Genomic DNA, 12,591 nt, shown 5'->3' on the forward strand with positions numbered 1-12,591 from the left:
ACTAACATAATTCACTCACTGAACACATTGCAAAGGGAATTCTAAATGCATGTCATGATATGTAACACAAAGAACAAAGATGTGTTCAATGGATCAGCAGGTATGGGCAAGTGCATGGTATTCAACTGCCTTTACCAGTTGGCCAGTTATGATTTCGATAACATTCCAGGAGCTGATAAGGACAAAATGGTTGTATTGTTAGACATTCCATTAGGAAAAGAAACCTTTCTGATCAACCGCTTAACTCTACACATTGCATTCAAACTTCCTGTGACACAATGTGCAAGTAACATGCTGGTTTGTCAAGTCACACTGGAGAGTTTTTTGACATGAATCCTTTATGGGATTAATTTCATACTTTCAAACTTATGGAAATGAGGCAGAAACATGAAAAACTTTTCATAGATGCCATAAATAATTTGGCTTGAACGACACAAGACAATATCAATTTGTTAAATTCCAGACGTTGTAATGAAACAGATGTGCCAGAGAACATGGTACGACTTTTTCCAAGAAACAAAGATGTCAACAAGTATAACGATAAAAGAATTGTGAATGCACCAGGTCAGATGTACAAGAGCTATGCCGAAGATATAATCTTTGAAAATGTTGGTGCTGCCCTTAAAAGTACAGTTTTGGAATCATTAAAGAAGAAAACTTCTATGGAAGTTAAGGGGTTCTGTACGTCTTGAAGTTGAAAATCAGAATCAAGTACATGATTACTTCCAACATCGATGTCAAAGATGGTCTCGTAAACAGAGCACGTGGAACATTGTAGTTGATCACATTCAGTGAGAATGGAAAGCCACATAAATTATGGATTGACTTTAGTTCGGACAGGATAGGTAAAAATGCAAGATCTTAAATGGGGAAGTACATAACATTGCCGGAGAATTAAATCTTATAAGTAAAAAGCAGCCGGAACTGGCAATTATGAACAAGACCAAAAATAAAACTACAAGGAAGCAATTTCCAGTAATTCCGGCTGAAGTGTTGACGACACACAAGAGCCAGGGACAAACATTCGATTGCATTTGTGTTAACTTGAACAAATGCATGGGAATCAAGAGAAGGATGCTGCATAGAACAATGAGCAGGACAATGACTCTTTTGGGTTTGTACATTGTGGAATGGTTTGTGCCACCGAAACAAACGGATCAAAACAATGCAACTTAGGAGGAACTCGAAAGATTAAGAACACAGAGAAAATGTAAATTGTTGTTCAACGATTTAAAAGTAGTGAATGGTCTGACGATAATATATCAATACAGTTAATCATAAATGACAAATGGTACGAGTGGTGATGTATTAATATTTTCCAAAACTCTCACTTCATCAAATGATGTGTATGAGATTAATAAATTACAAGATGCTATTCTGATCTGAGGCATCTAAATCAACAATTTAACTAATCTGAATGTTTCAGTTAAGAACATGAGATACTATTGCGTATTTGGAAAGAAAGCAAAAGGGTGTTTGTGGCATGTGGAATTGTTTAATTTTAGAAATCAGCAATGTATTAATTTTGTCCGGATAGAGAAAGGCATGAGCAAAGCAACGAAATCTCCATTCATTGTAACTGGCGACTTCAATTTTGATGCAAGATACATCAAAAACATTTTAGGAAAACAGAAGCTATGTTCTTTACTTCTGATCGATGTGTCAACGACAATGATGAACATTCAAACTGATGTAGCATTCATGACGAATCGGTTCAAGGCTGGTGTTATGAAATGCACTTTTCACATCACAGGCCAGTGTTCATATGTTTAGGTAAAATGAATGACAATGAACAGAGTGTGAATCAGAAATGGCCGAAGTAAATAAAAGTCAGAGTTCAATTCAAAATTTGGAAAAATAGGGCAGGAGAAACATTGATTCGAACATTACAGATGAACACTGACGAAAACAATTCGTTGATGTATACTGTAATTGGACAATTTACCACATGGTGATTTCATAGCATAGCAACAAGATCGCTGAAGTGAAATGGTTATTAACAAAAAACTTAAGTTGTTCACAATTAAATGTATGAATGAATTTCAAAGCGCTAACTACATGAGGAATAAACGTGAAGGTTGTTGAAACCACAGATGCTGGAAACTGTACATACTGAGCAGTTTCTAGGAGTCTGTGGAATGATGAAAAATTACTACAGACAATTGAAACTTTTGTGAGCCAAAGTATTCATAATATTCGAAAGACATTTAGAAATTTGGATAAAATGTGGTATATTCAAAGGAGTGGGTAATATTCAGGAATTGAGCACGCGTAAACAACCACGAATATGGAAATGAAGGTTCTTTGAATGCCTTGACAATTATTTCCTTTCTCAAAGTTATCGATATTGCTCAATCTGGAATATACATTTTTAGCATCAAACCCATGATCATGGAAGGTGTAAATCCTTTGGTGTTGCATTTAGCTAATCCTGGATCAGATTCGGCACATACAGTTTAGTAATATCAGATGGATACGATTTCAGATATGAAAAAGTGAAGCTTGCGGATTTAGCCTGTAAATAGTGCCAATATGTTATTTGTTATGAGAGAGAGAGAGAAAAAAAACCCTTATTATAACTGTTACCAATATCACTGAAATAGTCTCTATAGTAAATGATCTGGAAGATGAACTACCTACATTAGAATGAGGAACAATAAAACCAGACAACATAAATGGTTACAAAATGCTCAGATGCACGAGATGCTCAGCAAAAGAAACATTAAGAGTCCCAGGTTAAAAATCCCATTTGGAACCTAAACATCTTCAGTAAGCATTACTATTACAAAATATTCTGTGATAATAAAACTTGCAGTTATAAATAGAAACCGTGCTCAAACTTCTTGTTTCTGATATACATACAGGGTCGTCCAGATCTAATTATGCTGATCCAGATCGTCTGGATGACTTTGATTTATGCGGGGACGATTCCAGTTCGGCACGAAGATGATTTTTCATGTCGGCAGTTTGTGCACTTCTCGATGGTCTAGGATTTTTCGGGCGATTTTCTATGTAATAAACTTAACTTATAGTGTAATGAAAATTGCATAATTAGATCTGGACCACCCTATATTTTAAGGTGAGGAAAGGGTAGGAGTTAAGGGGAGGTGGATCTCAGGCACTATTGCTATTTATTAGAAAAATTCCTGTTACATTGTTTGTAATACTCCTGGATATTTTTAAACAGTCAATAAAAATGTGCACATATTTAAATACATTTCTTTTACAATTTTATTGCAATATATTTATTACTAGTCGGTCCTGCCACTCTTCGCTTCACTTACCAACCCCCGGAGCAGGCACTAAGAACCCATTATTTCGTGGCTGAGCTGCTCAAAGGGTGTCGAGGCACCCTTCCCATTAGAGACAGTGATTGTATTTAGGGAGGTGGTATATACAAGAGTATGCGGGGGCACAGGAGGAAGACTGTTTGGTCCTTAGTTATTATAGATAGAAAATCAGTTAATTGAGTATTTCACTATAACCGTCTATTTTAAATACCAATGAATAATAAAACAAAACCAATGAATAGTAAAAAGTAAAAAAAGTAGAAGAAAAAAAGTAAAATGTAATAAAAAGTAAATAAATTACATTAACAACTCATCAAAAACAATACTATATATTATTTTATCCTCTAACTTACATTCTATAAAATTTAGGATATTTTTCTCTTATTTATTGGACAATTCTCTTCTCAATTTTTATTAAATGCAGCTCTTTTTGCTATTTTTCTATCATAATTTAAAATTCTACATTCTTGAATAGATAACTTCCTTTTCTGCCTTGCCATTATAGCCGACTACATTGAAGGGAGAGTTAGCAGCACAGATAATTTGCTTTTCTGCCTTGCCATTATAGCAGACTGCATTGAAGGGCGAGCACTGAGTGTGTCATGGGGTGATACAGAAAGAGGATGTGTATAGTAGGAGTAATGATTGGGTGACCGATATGGAGGGGAGGGGTCAAGGTTAAATAACACGGACACAGCAGAAATCTTTTTTTAACCTCATTACTGTTAGATGCTGTGAAAAACGTGCTACAAGCGTTAGTCCCAAGACAATAGTACTGTAGCACTGATGCATCTTGCGTAAGAATTAGAACCAAGAATCACTCAGGCTGTAACAGTGCTGTCAGCCTAAGTCCCAAGCATTACTCAGGCAACATTACAGGCAGGTCTTGCATAAGCATTACATCCAAGCATCAAATGGGCAAAGGTGTTGGTGTGTCGTCTACTCTCACTTGTAGGCATGATCAGTAAACCACAAATACAATTAGTACGGCACTGCTACGTCATTGCTGCCAACTTTTATAGTTGCTCTGCTGGATCAAGGTTACTGTGTAACCATGGACAATTGTTATACTTCGCCAGAGCTATTTGATATCTTGCTGCAATGAGAGACTGACGCATATGGAACAGTCCGCCCCAACAGTCGTGGGAATACCTGAAGACTTTGGCAGAGCTAAATTACAGTGGGGTGCACTAGTAGCTTGGCAAAAGTGTAAAGTGTTTGCGCCTAAATATTGGAAGGACAAGAAAGATGTTTGTCTTCTTAGCACTGTGCATAATGCAGCCACAGTCACTGTGCAGGCAAAAGGCAACAAGCAGGCTATGAAGCCTTGAGCTGTAATTGATAACAATAGTAAGATGGGCGGCATAGATCATGTGGAACAAGAATTGACTTTCTATCCATTTATGCAGAGGAAACAAGAGAAATATCACAAAAAGATACTGCATCATCTGGTAGAACAGTGCATTCGGAATGCATTCGTTATATACAAACAAGAAGATGGAGAAACTGTATCTCATGAAAACTTTACATGCCAACTTGCATAACAAATCACTGAAGCACATCCAACGTCTACACTACCAGTAAAGAGACACAGTCAAGCAAGCACATCGATGATCAATCCAACACATCTTAATTGTAGATATTTTATCGATTACATACCACCAACTGAAGGGAAAAAAAAAAAAAAACCAATCAACTCCTGTGCAGTGTGCTGTTCAAAATGTAATAAATCATGAAAGAAAATCAATAAAGAAACATGCTATTACTGTCTTGACTGTGACTTTGGATTGTGTCTTTCACTGTGCTTTAAGATTAAACACTTTTGATATTATATACTGTTTTGGCATCATTTTTTTACGCCAAAAAAAATATGCAATTCTTTTAAAATATTTTTTTGGAATAAAATGCAGCACTAAGGAGGTTAATATAATAGAGAGAAAACAAAATGTACACAAAGAACGTACTGCACTGAAGAATGTAAGCATTTACAAACGTTAACCAGAATCGCATTCTACATGCCCCAAAACATACTGTACATACATATACACATTATAATGTGTGTGTTTATGTAATTGCTGAAAGTATAAGGAAATTAGATGTTTGAATTTGATGTAATTAACATACAGATCTCTGGTCAAAACTGATGAAATAGTGCCTTGTCACTAGAGATTAGCATGCATGTAAAGTTTGAAGAAAATCTGTTTAGTAAAAGTGGGTAAAAAAACTGATTGCAAAATTTGACCCAGCCAAACAGAGAGGGAAAGTTAAATAAAATCATGCAATAATAATAATAATAATAATAATAATAATAATAATAAGACAAGTTCTTATGCCTCTTTGACAACAGTGGTGTATTTTACAGACATTATAGTGTGTGCATTTACAGCAACTTTTACAGGCAGATGAACAATAGTGATTACTGGTTGGGATGTTTCCCCCCCTTTCCCTTTATTTATGTATTGACTTGTGTTTGTGTAGATAGGATTGGTGTGGTGTTCCAATGCGCATGAGCCGCCTTTGGTCTTGCCATGTGTGCATGTGGATAGTGTGTCATTTAAAAGCTTATCTTGACAGCACACAAAACAATGCAGGCCTAGTTAGACTATTTTTTAACAATATTCCCATACCAACTCCAATCATATTGTGAATAAGAATAAGCTGTTCTAAACTGGATTACATTTTTTTTGCCTTGAAAATTCTGCCATTTTATGAAGCTACTTCAGGTATGTGCTATCCAAATCATGCATCTTTAAGATGGGAAAACAGAAATGGGATTGAGAGTGGGACGTAACTTGCTGTAATTACCTTTAACACTAGAATTACCAGACCCTACGAAAAAACTCGTAGATCCATCCCACCTTAAATCGCTTCTTAAAACCATTCTCACCTCTCCGCCAGCGTCTTTTATAATCTAAATTTGCTGATAAAGAAAAGCTGCAAGTAGCAGGCTATTCCATCCCCCCCACCGACTTAGAACGTGCACAAACTTCTCCCAGCTCATGCCTTGACTGAATATCTGGGAGTGAATTGGAGTTTTAGAGTGGAAATAATAGATCATTATTTGGAATATACGCATTTCACGCGTGTTCCGTTTCTACAGTAATCCGTGTAAACATATTTTTAAAACAGAAATGTTTTTCATATTTTAGTAGTAAATGACAAAATGTAGGCATAAACTATATAATGTATGAAGCCTGAAGTCCAAATATCAAAGAAACACTTTCACAAATGGTACAAATATAACAGAACAAGTATGCTTTTATTCAAAAATACAACTGCCACGGTAGCGTAATGGTATCCAGCTGCTGAATGGTAATCAAAAGGTCATGAGTTCGATCCCGCACGACTCAATTTTGAGAAGTAAACTGCTCTTATTCTTACTATTTAACAATAAAAATATACATTTGATTTTAGTGTGTAACAGCCGGTGTAATTTATGCTACTTGTAAAGGTTAGCTTTGTTTTTTTTTTTTTTTAATTCACTTTTCATTCTCTCAGTCGTGTTCAGGATCCTAACCTACTCCCCGCCATCTGACACTGCTGTTTTCACATAAAGATGCCTATAGCTCTGCAGTGTACTTGTGACTGCATTTTCGTACCAATGCTTGTGAACTGAAGTGCCTGCGTGCACTTTTCGTGGCATTACACGTCTATTTTTTGAGCATGCCCGTGTCGCTCAAACACAGGAACATATGTTGGTGTACAAGTATAACAAAACAAGTGCACTTTCATTCAAGACTATAACCGAAGAAAAAAAAGACAGCAAGTTACAGTAGGTGGTTGATATGACAGCTTGCATGGGGCAATGTTAAGAACTGCTGATTTCTGATCCGTGCTATATAAAATCATCACATTCAAATATTAACAGTTCCCACACACCCTTCCTACATTTACAACATGTGTACTTGTTGCAGTGCACAGACCTCTGTGTGCTATGGTTCCTATTACACTGAATGAGCACCTGACACTGTACTTTCTTCCCTATATAAATAACATTTGAGCTATAGCGCGTCTCTAAATAAATCACATTCGAGCTATAGCGCGTCTTTATGTGAAAACACCAGTGTTCAGATGGGTGGGGTGGGTATCGTGAACACGACTGAGAGAATGGAACCTTTGCAATTATCATGCATTTACACTGGCTCTTACAGACGGACTGAAATCAAATGTTATGTTTTAATTCTAAAATAGTACAGTACATGCAATATTATTTGAAAACGAACAGTGTCAGATCGGGTTTGAATACACGCTGACGCTGTTACAGAAGGCGTCAGCTTATTCAGTGCAGCAGTTTCAACGCACAGAACATGCAATATTATTTGAAAACGAACAGCGTCAGATTAGGCGCATACTCAAACCTGATCTGACACTGTTCATTTTCAAATAATATTGAATTAGTGCAATGATGTTTTTACATATATTGTCTCCTTCATTCATCTTGCGGTTTGTAATCAGTGAAAGCGTGTTTTTTTTTCCCGATCTTGCCAGTTCGCACATGTTGCTGTAAGGTGGTGTTTCTTTTGTACTCCAGGACATGCAGAGGACAGAATAGTACATAGCAGTAAGTTCAACGCTATATGCAATCAGACAAAAAGACAGGCAGACAAGGCACTAGATATATAAACAGGGAAGTCACTGTATAATAGATATATAAAAAAAACAGCTAAGGGGATAGATATATAGATAGATAGGCAGACAGGGAAGCTCCTATATAATAATAAAATTACTGTTATTACTATATAGATAGACAGGGAGTTCAGGCAGGCAGAACACCGAAGGTATAAATAAAATAAAAAAATAAAAAAAAAACATTTTCTCCCTAGCGGGGAATTGAACTCGGGTCTCTTGAGGTACAGCAAGTCTGCTGCACTCCAAGTGACGAAATCTTACCAGTATCCCACGAAACTGTTGTAACATTCTTGAACCTTTTATGAAAGTCTTTTATTTGATCTTTGGCCTTCAGGCTTCACACATTTTATAGTTTATGCCTCCATTTTGTAACATTTATTACTAAAAATAAATGTTTGTTTTAACAATGTGTTTAAACAGATTACTGTAGAAACGGAACACACATTAAATGCGTGTGTTCCAAATAACAATCTATTATTTCCACTCTAAAACTCCACTTCACTCCCAGATAATCAATCGAGGCATGAGCTGGGAGAAGTTCATGCACGTTCTAAGTCGGTGGGGGGGATGGAATAGCCGGCTGCTTGCAGTTTGTTTTTATCGGCACATTTACAGGACAAAGGAGGCTGGTGGAGAGGTGAGAACGGTTTTAAGAAGTGATTTAAGGTGGGACGGATTTACGAGTTTTTCCATAGACTCTAGTAATTCTAGTGTTAATGTAAACAAGATATTAATACATTTGGAATAAAATAATGTAGCGGGTCTATATAATAGTAAGTATTTGTTTTTGTCTGTGCTGAGTGCACTTTGTTTTCATTGTCCCGTTTTCTGTCCGTTAAATTTGTGTCAGTAAATTTTGTCCCCGTAAGTGAAAAGGAAACGGATGATGGAGGGTAACTGCAACCTGAGACGGAAATCACCTATTGGATCTACCAGTTACATCTGGGACATTCTGCATTTAAACGAGAGGACTGAAAGGCAAGGGAGAGGCGAAGAGAAAGAGGAGAGAAATCAAGAGGAGAAAGAAGACAATTTGCCCATTCATTTACAAACTCATCACTGCCATTTATTGCATCATTCCACTGCTTGCTTTTTCAACATCCAATTCATCATCATGACAGCCAGAACCAAGAAATGCCGGGGTTCAGATTCATACCAGCCATAGCCAAGACTTTCACAGTGAGGTCGTTTTTGGGAAGGAGCGCAATACTACAGCCAGTATCAATACTGGCCGGACTTTAATTTTGGACTTATTTTTCACCACATTTCAATTGCTGTGTTTAACTAATCTGTGTTTGTATTTGTGTTCCGTGTTTTTATTCATTGTTTAGGGGCAAGGGAGGGTTTTTTGCAAATATTTATATATTTGTGTTTTATATAGTGCTTGGTCACTGGTGTCATTGGGACAGTGGTATTTTGCACACACATATCTACATTATTGAATATTTGTTTGTCTTTTCGATTTACAATATAACCGAGTTTGATTTTACCTTCCAGTCTACTGTTTGTTGGTTAATTTTGTTGTTGGGAAAAATGTACAACTTGTAAAGAGTACGGTTTGTTATTAGAGCGAGAAGCCTCAGGTTATCCAAAGAATAGTCTTGGTAGTGTAGTGGGAATTTACCCAGTTGGCATCTTAAGCAGCCTGCTTCATTTTGCCCCACTGCACTATGTATGGAAGCATGAACACCTGTGGATTACTGTGTCCAAATTAACACCAGATACTGACGACTATCAGCAGAGAAACATACACATTTCATTAATGGTTTTGTGAGAAACCAAGTTATCTGGCCCCCTAAGGCGAGTTAAGTTTTATTACTGACCCTTGGGGTAAAAAGTATGCCGACTACTGTGTTACACGACTTACCAAGGCCAACACCACAACAACTGAACACCACTTCTACAACACCTGACCATTGAACAAGCAATCCAGCAAAGCAGTTATAAAAACATACATGTTACTCAATTTGTAAAAGAGGAGTTAAGCTTGTTAAAATTTTTAGAAGGCATTTAGGTTCAGTGATACTATGGTTTTCCTTGTGCTGCCATCAGGTACATTGGAGGTATCAAAGTAAAAGTTTCACTATACCATAATGTTATTTACATACTTGTATTAGAGAATAAAATGTGTAACATTTTTAGTGCTCGATTGCCTGATGTTATCTCTCATTTGAAGCTGGAAATTCAAATACAAAAAGCAAACAGTTAACTTCATAAAAAATATATAAATAAAAGTCAGGTTACATATGATTAGGAAGGCTCCATGAACACTACACATAGAATACATCTTTCTGTATGGCTTTTAACCATTTAAAAAGGGTGGGTACATGGCAGTTGCTGTGGTTTCTCTGCTTCAAGGCCTTACAGGAGAAACAGAGAGGAAGCATTGTTATATAAAGTAAAACTTTAAAGGATACATGTGCAATTAACCGTATATTTGTCCTTTGTTTTTACTTATTGGAAAATTAAAACAGCACCCTGCATTTTCCATTAATCCAACCTTTGCAAATACAGTATACCTAAATTGTTCAAACAGAATGCAAAAGAACTGAATGTTTAAAGTTAGATATCCACAAATTCACTTTGATCCTCTTGACATGTGATTTCAACTAGCATCAAGCAATATCTATCATACTCCACTTTTAAAATAATTTTTAAAATGTATAATCTAACACCCATTTTTATAATACAAAAGGAGGTATTTTATTATACATACATGCAGTAATATCTAAAAATTATGTATTTAACTACCTTGCCAGGGCCAAATATTACAAAAACAATCATAAGCTAACCCAACACATGACACAATTTATTCAACCAATTTCACATTCTATAAAATGAAATTTTACAGAATGCAAAATGAATACTTACCAAATTTGTAACTTAATCTTCTTTCCCTGAAGTTCAACTGTTTTGATCTTAAAATCAATACCTGTAGAAGCAAAGAACAAGAGGTATTGTATTGTCAAAAGTTTAAGGAATCCTGCTACTTATTCAACCACAAAGTTTCTCAACATTTATACAGCTACTCTTAAAACTCACTTTCATTATACATTTATGTTTATCCAGAATTAAAATTTGTAAACAAAAATATTACACATTTAAATTACTGATAACTTCGGGTGTAATACTGGGCTCAATTCTTCTGATCTTTGCAGTGCAATCAAGTAATTAGGGAACAATTGGTGCAGAGGATAAGGTAGTACAGAGTGAACCATGCGGACAAAAAAAAATTACAAGGACATAGTAAGAAAAAAGGGAAAACCAACAGAAAGGCTTTAGTAACTGTATGCAAATAACAACAGGCTACCTAAAAACAATACTTCTTTAGAGAGACTGTGACAGAAACTAGACTAAACTACAAATGTTGCAAGTATCCCTCTCCTACTTCCCTTCAACATAAAGTAGAACACAAAACCCACCGCCACGCTCAGTTCTTCTTTGTTAAAAAAAAAAGTGCCCTTTCCATGCCAGACATACTTAGCTATTGGTCTGGAGAATTCACATCTAGCTACAGTGGTGAACTGTTCAGCAGGTAAATTAAATGGCAAACCTTTTTGATTAGTGTTTAAAAATAGAAAAGAATCATGTGCTGATGACATGATACTTTATATGATGAATTCTTGCTCAATGCTTCAAAGGGGTAGTAGACGCCACCACCATCATCATCATCCCCACTCAGAATGAAAAAAAATCTATTTGAAATATGCAGGTAATATTGTTAATAATAGCTCAGTAGTTTGTGAGCGTGAGAAAATATATATGTATTATTCTAAAGTATTTTCATAAGGTTGCTGCATTCCAATCAATACAAACAGCAGTCCTCCTTGGAGCCTCCATCGTGTTTTTTTAATATATACAGTGCATACGGAAAGTATTCAGAGAGCATCACTTTTCCCACATTTTGTTATGTTACAGCTTTATTCCAAAATTGATTAAATTCATTTTTTTCCTCAGAATTCTACACACAACACCCCATAATGAAAATGTGAAAAAAGTTTACTTGAGGTTTTTGCAAATTTATTAAAAATAAAAAAAATTCCTCTTTGCAGCACCTCTAAAGCTCTATCAGGTTGGTTGGGAAGCGTCGTTGCACAGCCATTTTAAGATCTCTCCAGAGATGTTCAATCAGATTCAAGTCTGGGTTCTGGCTGGGCCACTCAAGGACATTCACAGAGTTGTCCTGAAGCTACTCCTTTGATATCTTGACTGTGTGCTTAGGGTCATTGTCCTGCTGAAAGATGAACCATCGCCCCAGTCTGAGGTCAAGAACCTGCTCCAGAGCGCTTTCATCCAGGATGTTTCTGTACATTGCTGCACTCATCTTTCTCTTTATCCTGACTAGTCTCCCAGTTCCTGCTGCTGAAAAACATCCCACAGCATGATGCTGCCACCACCATACTTCACTGTAGAGATGGCATTGGCCTGGTGATGAGCGATGCCTGGTTTCCGCCAAATGTGACGCCTGGTATTCACACCAAAGAGTTCAATCTTTGTCTCATTTGACCAAAGAATTTTGTTTCTCATGGTCTGAGAGTCCCTCAGGTGCCTTTTGGCAAACTCCAGGCGGGCTGCCATGTGCCTTTTACTAAGGAGTGGCTTCCGTCTGTAAACTTTAACATACAGGCCTGATTGGCAGATTGCTGCAGAGATAGTTATCCTTCTGGAAGGT

General features: G+C 36.5%; 1 protein-coding gene across 2 annotated transcripts in view; it reads right to left on the reverse strand.

Moving 5' to 3' along the window:
- rab10 (RAB10, member RAS oncogene family) overlaps positions 1–12,591 on the reverse strand; it is a 102,504-nt gene that overhangs the window by 38,754 nt on the left and 51,159 nt on the right. For both annotated transcript variants that reach the window (XM_039748130.1, XM_039748131.1), the window contains exon 2: positions 10,791–10,851. In XM_039748130.1, the coding sequence (XP_039604064.1) occupies positions 10,791–10,851 (61 nt within the window). The remainder of the gene's footprint in view (positions 1–10,790; positions 10,852–12,591) is intronic.

The sequence above is a fragment of the Polypterus senegalus genome, chromosome 3 (assembly GCF_016835505.1).
Source record: "Polypterus senegalus isolate Bchr_013 chromosome 3, ASM1683550v1, whole genome shotgun sequence".
NCBI classification, from domain to species: domain Eukaryota; kingdom Metazoa; phylum Chordata; class Cladistia; order Polypteriformes; family Polypteridae; genus Polypterus; species Polypterus senegalus.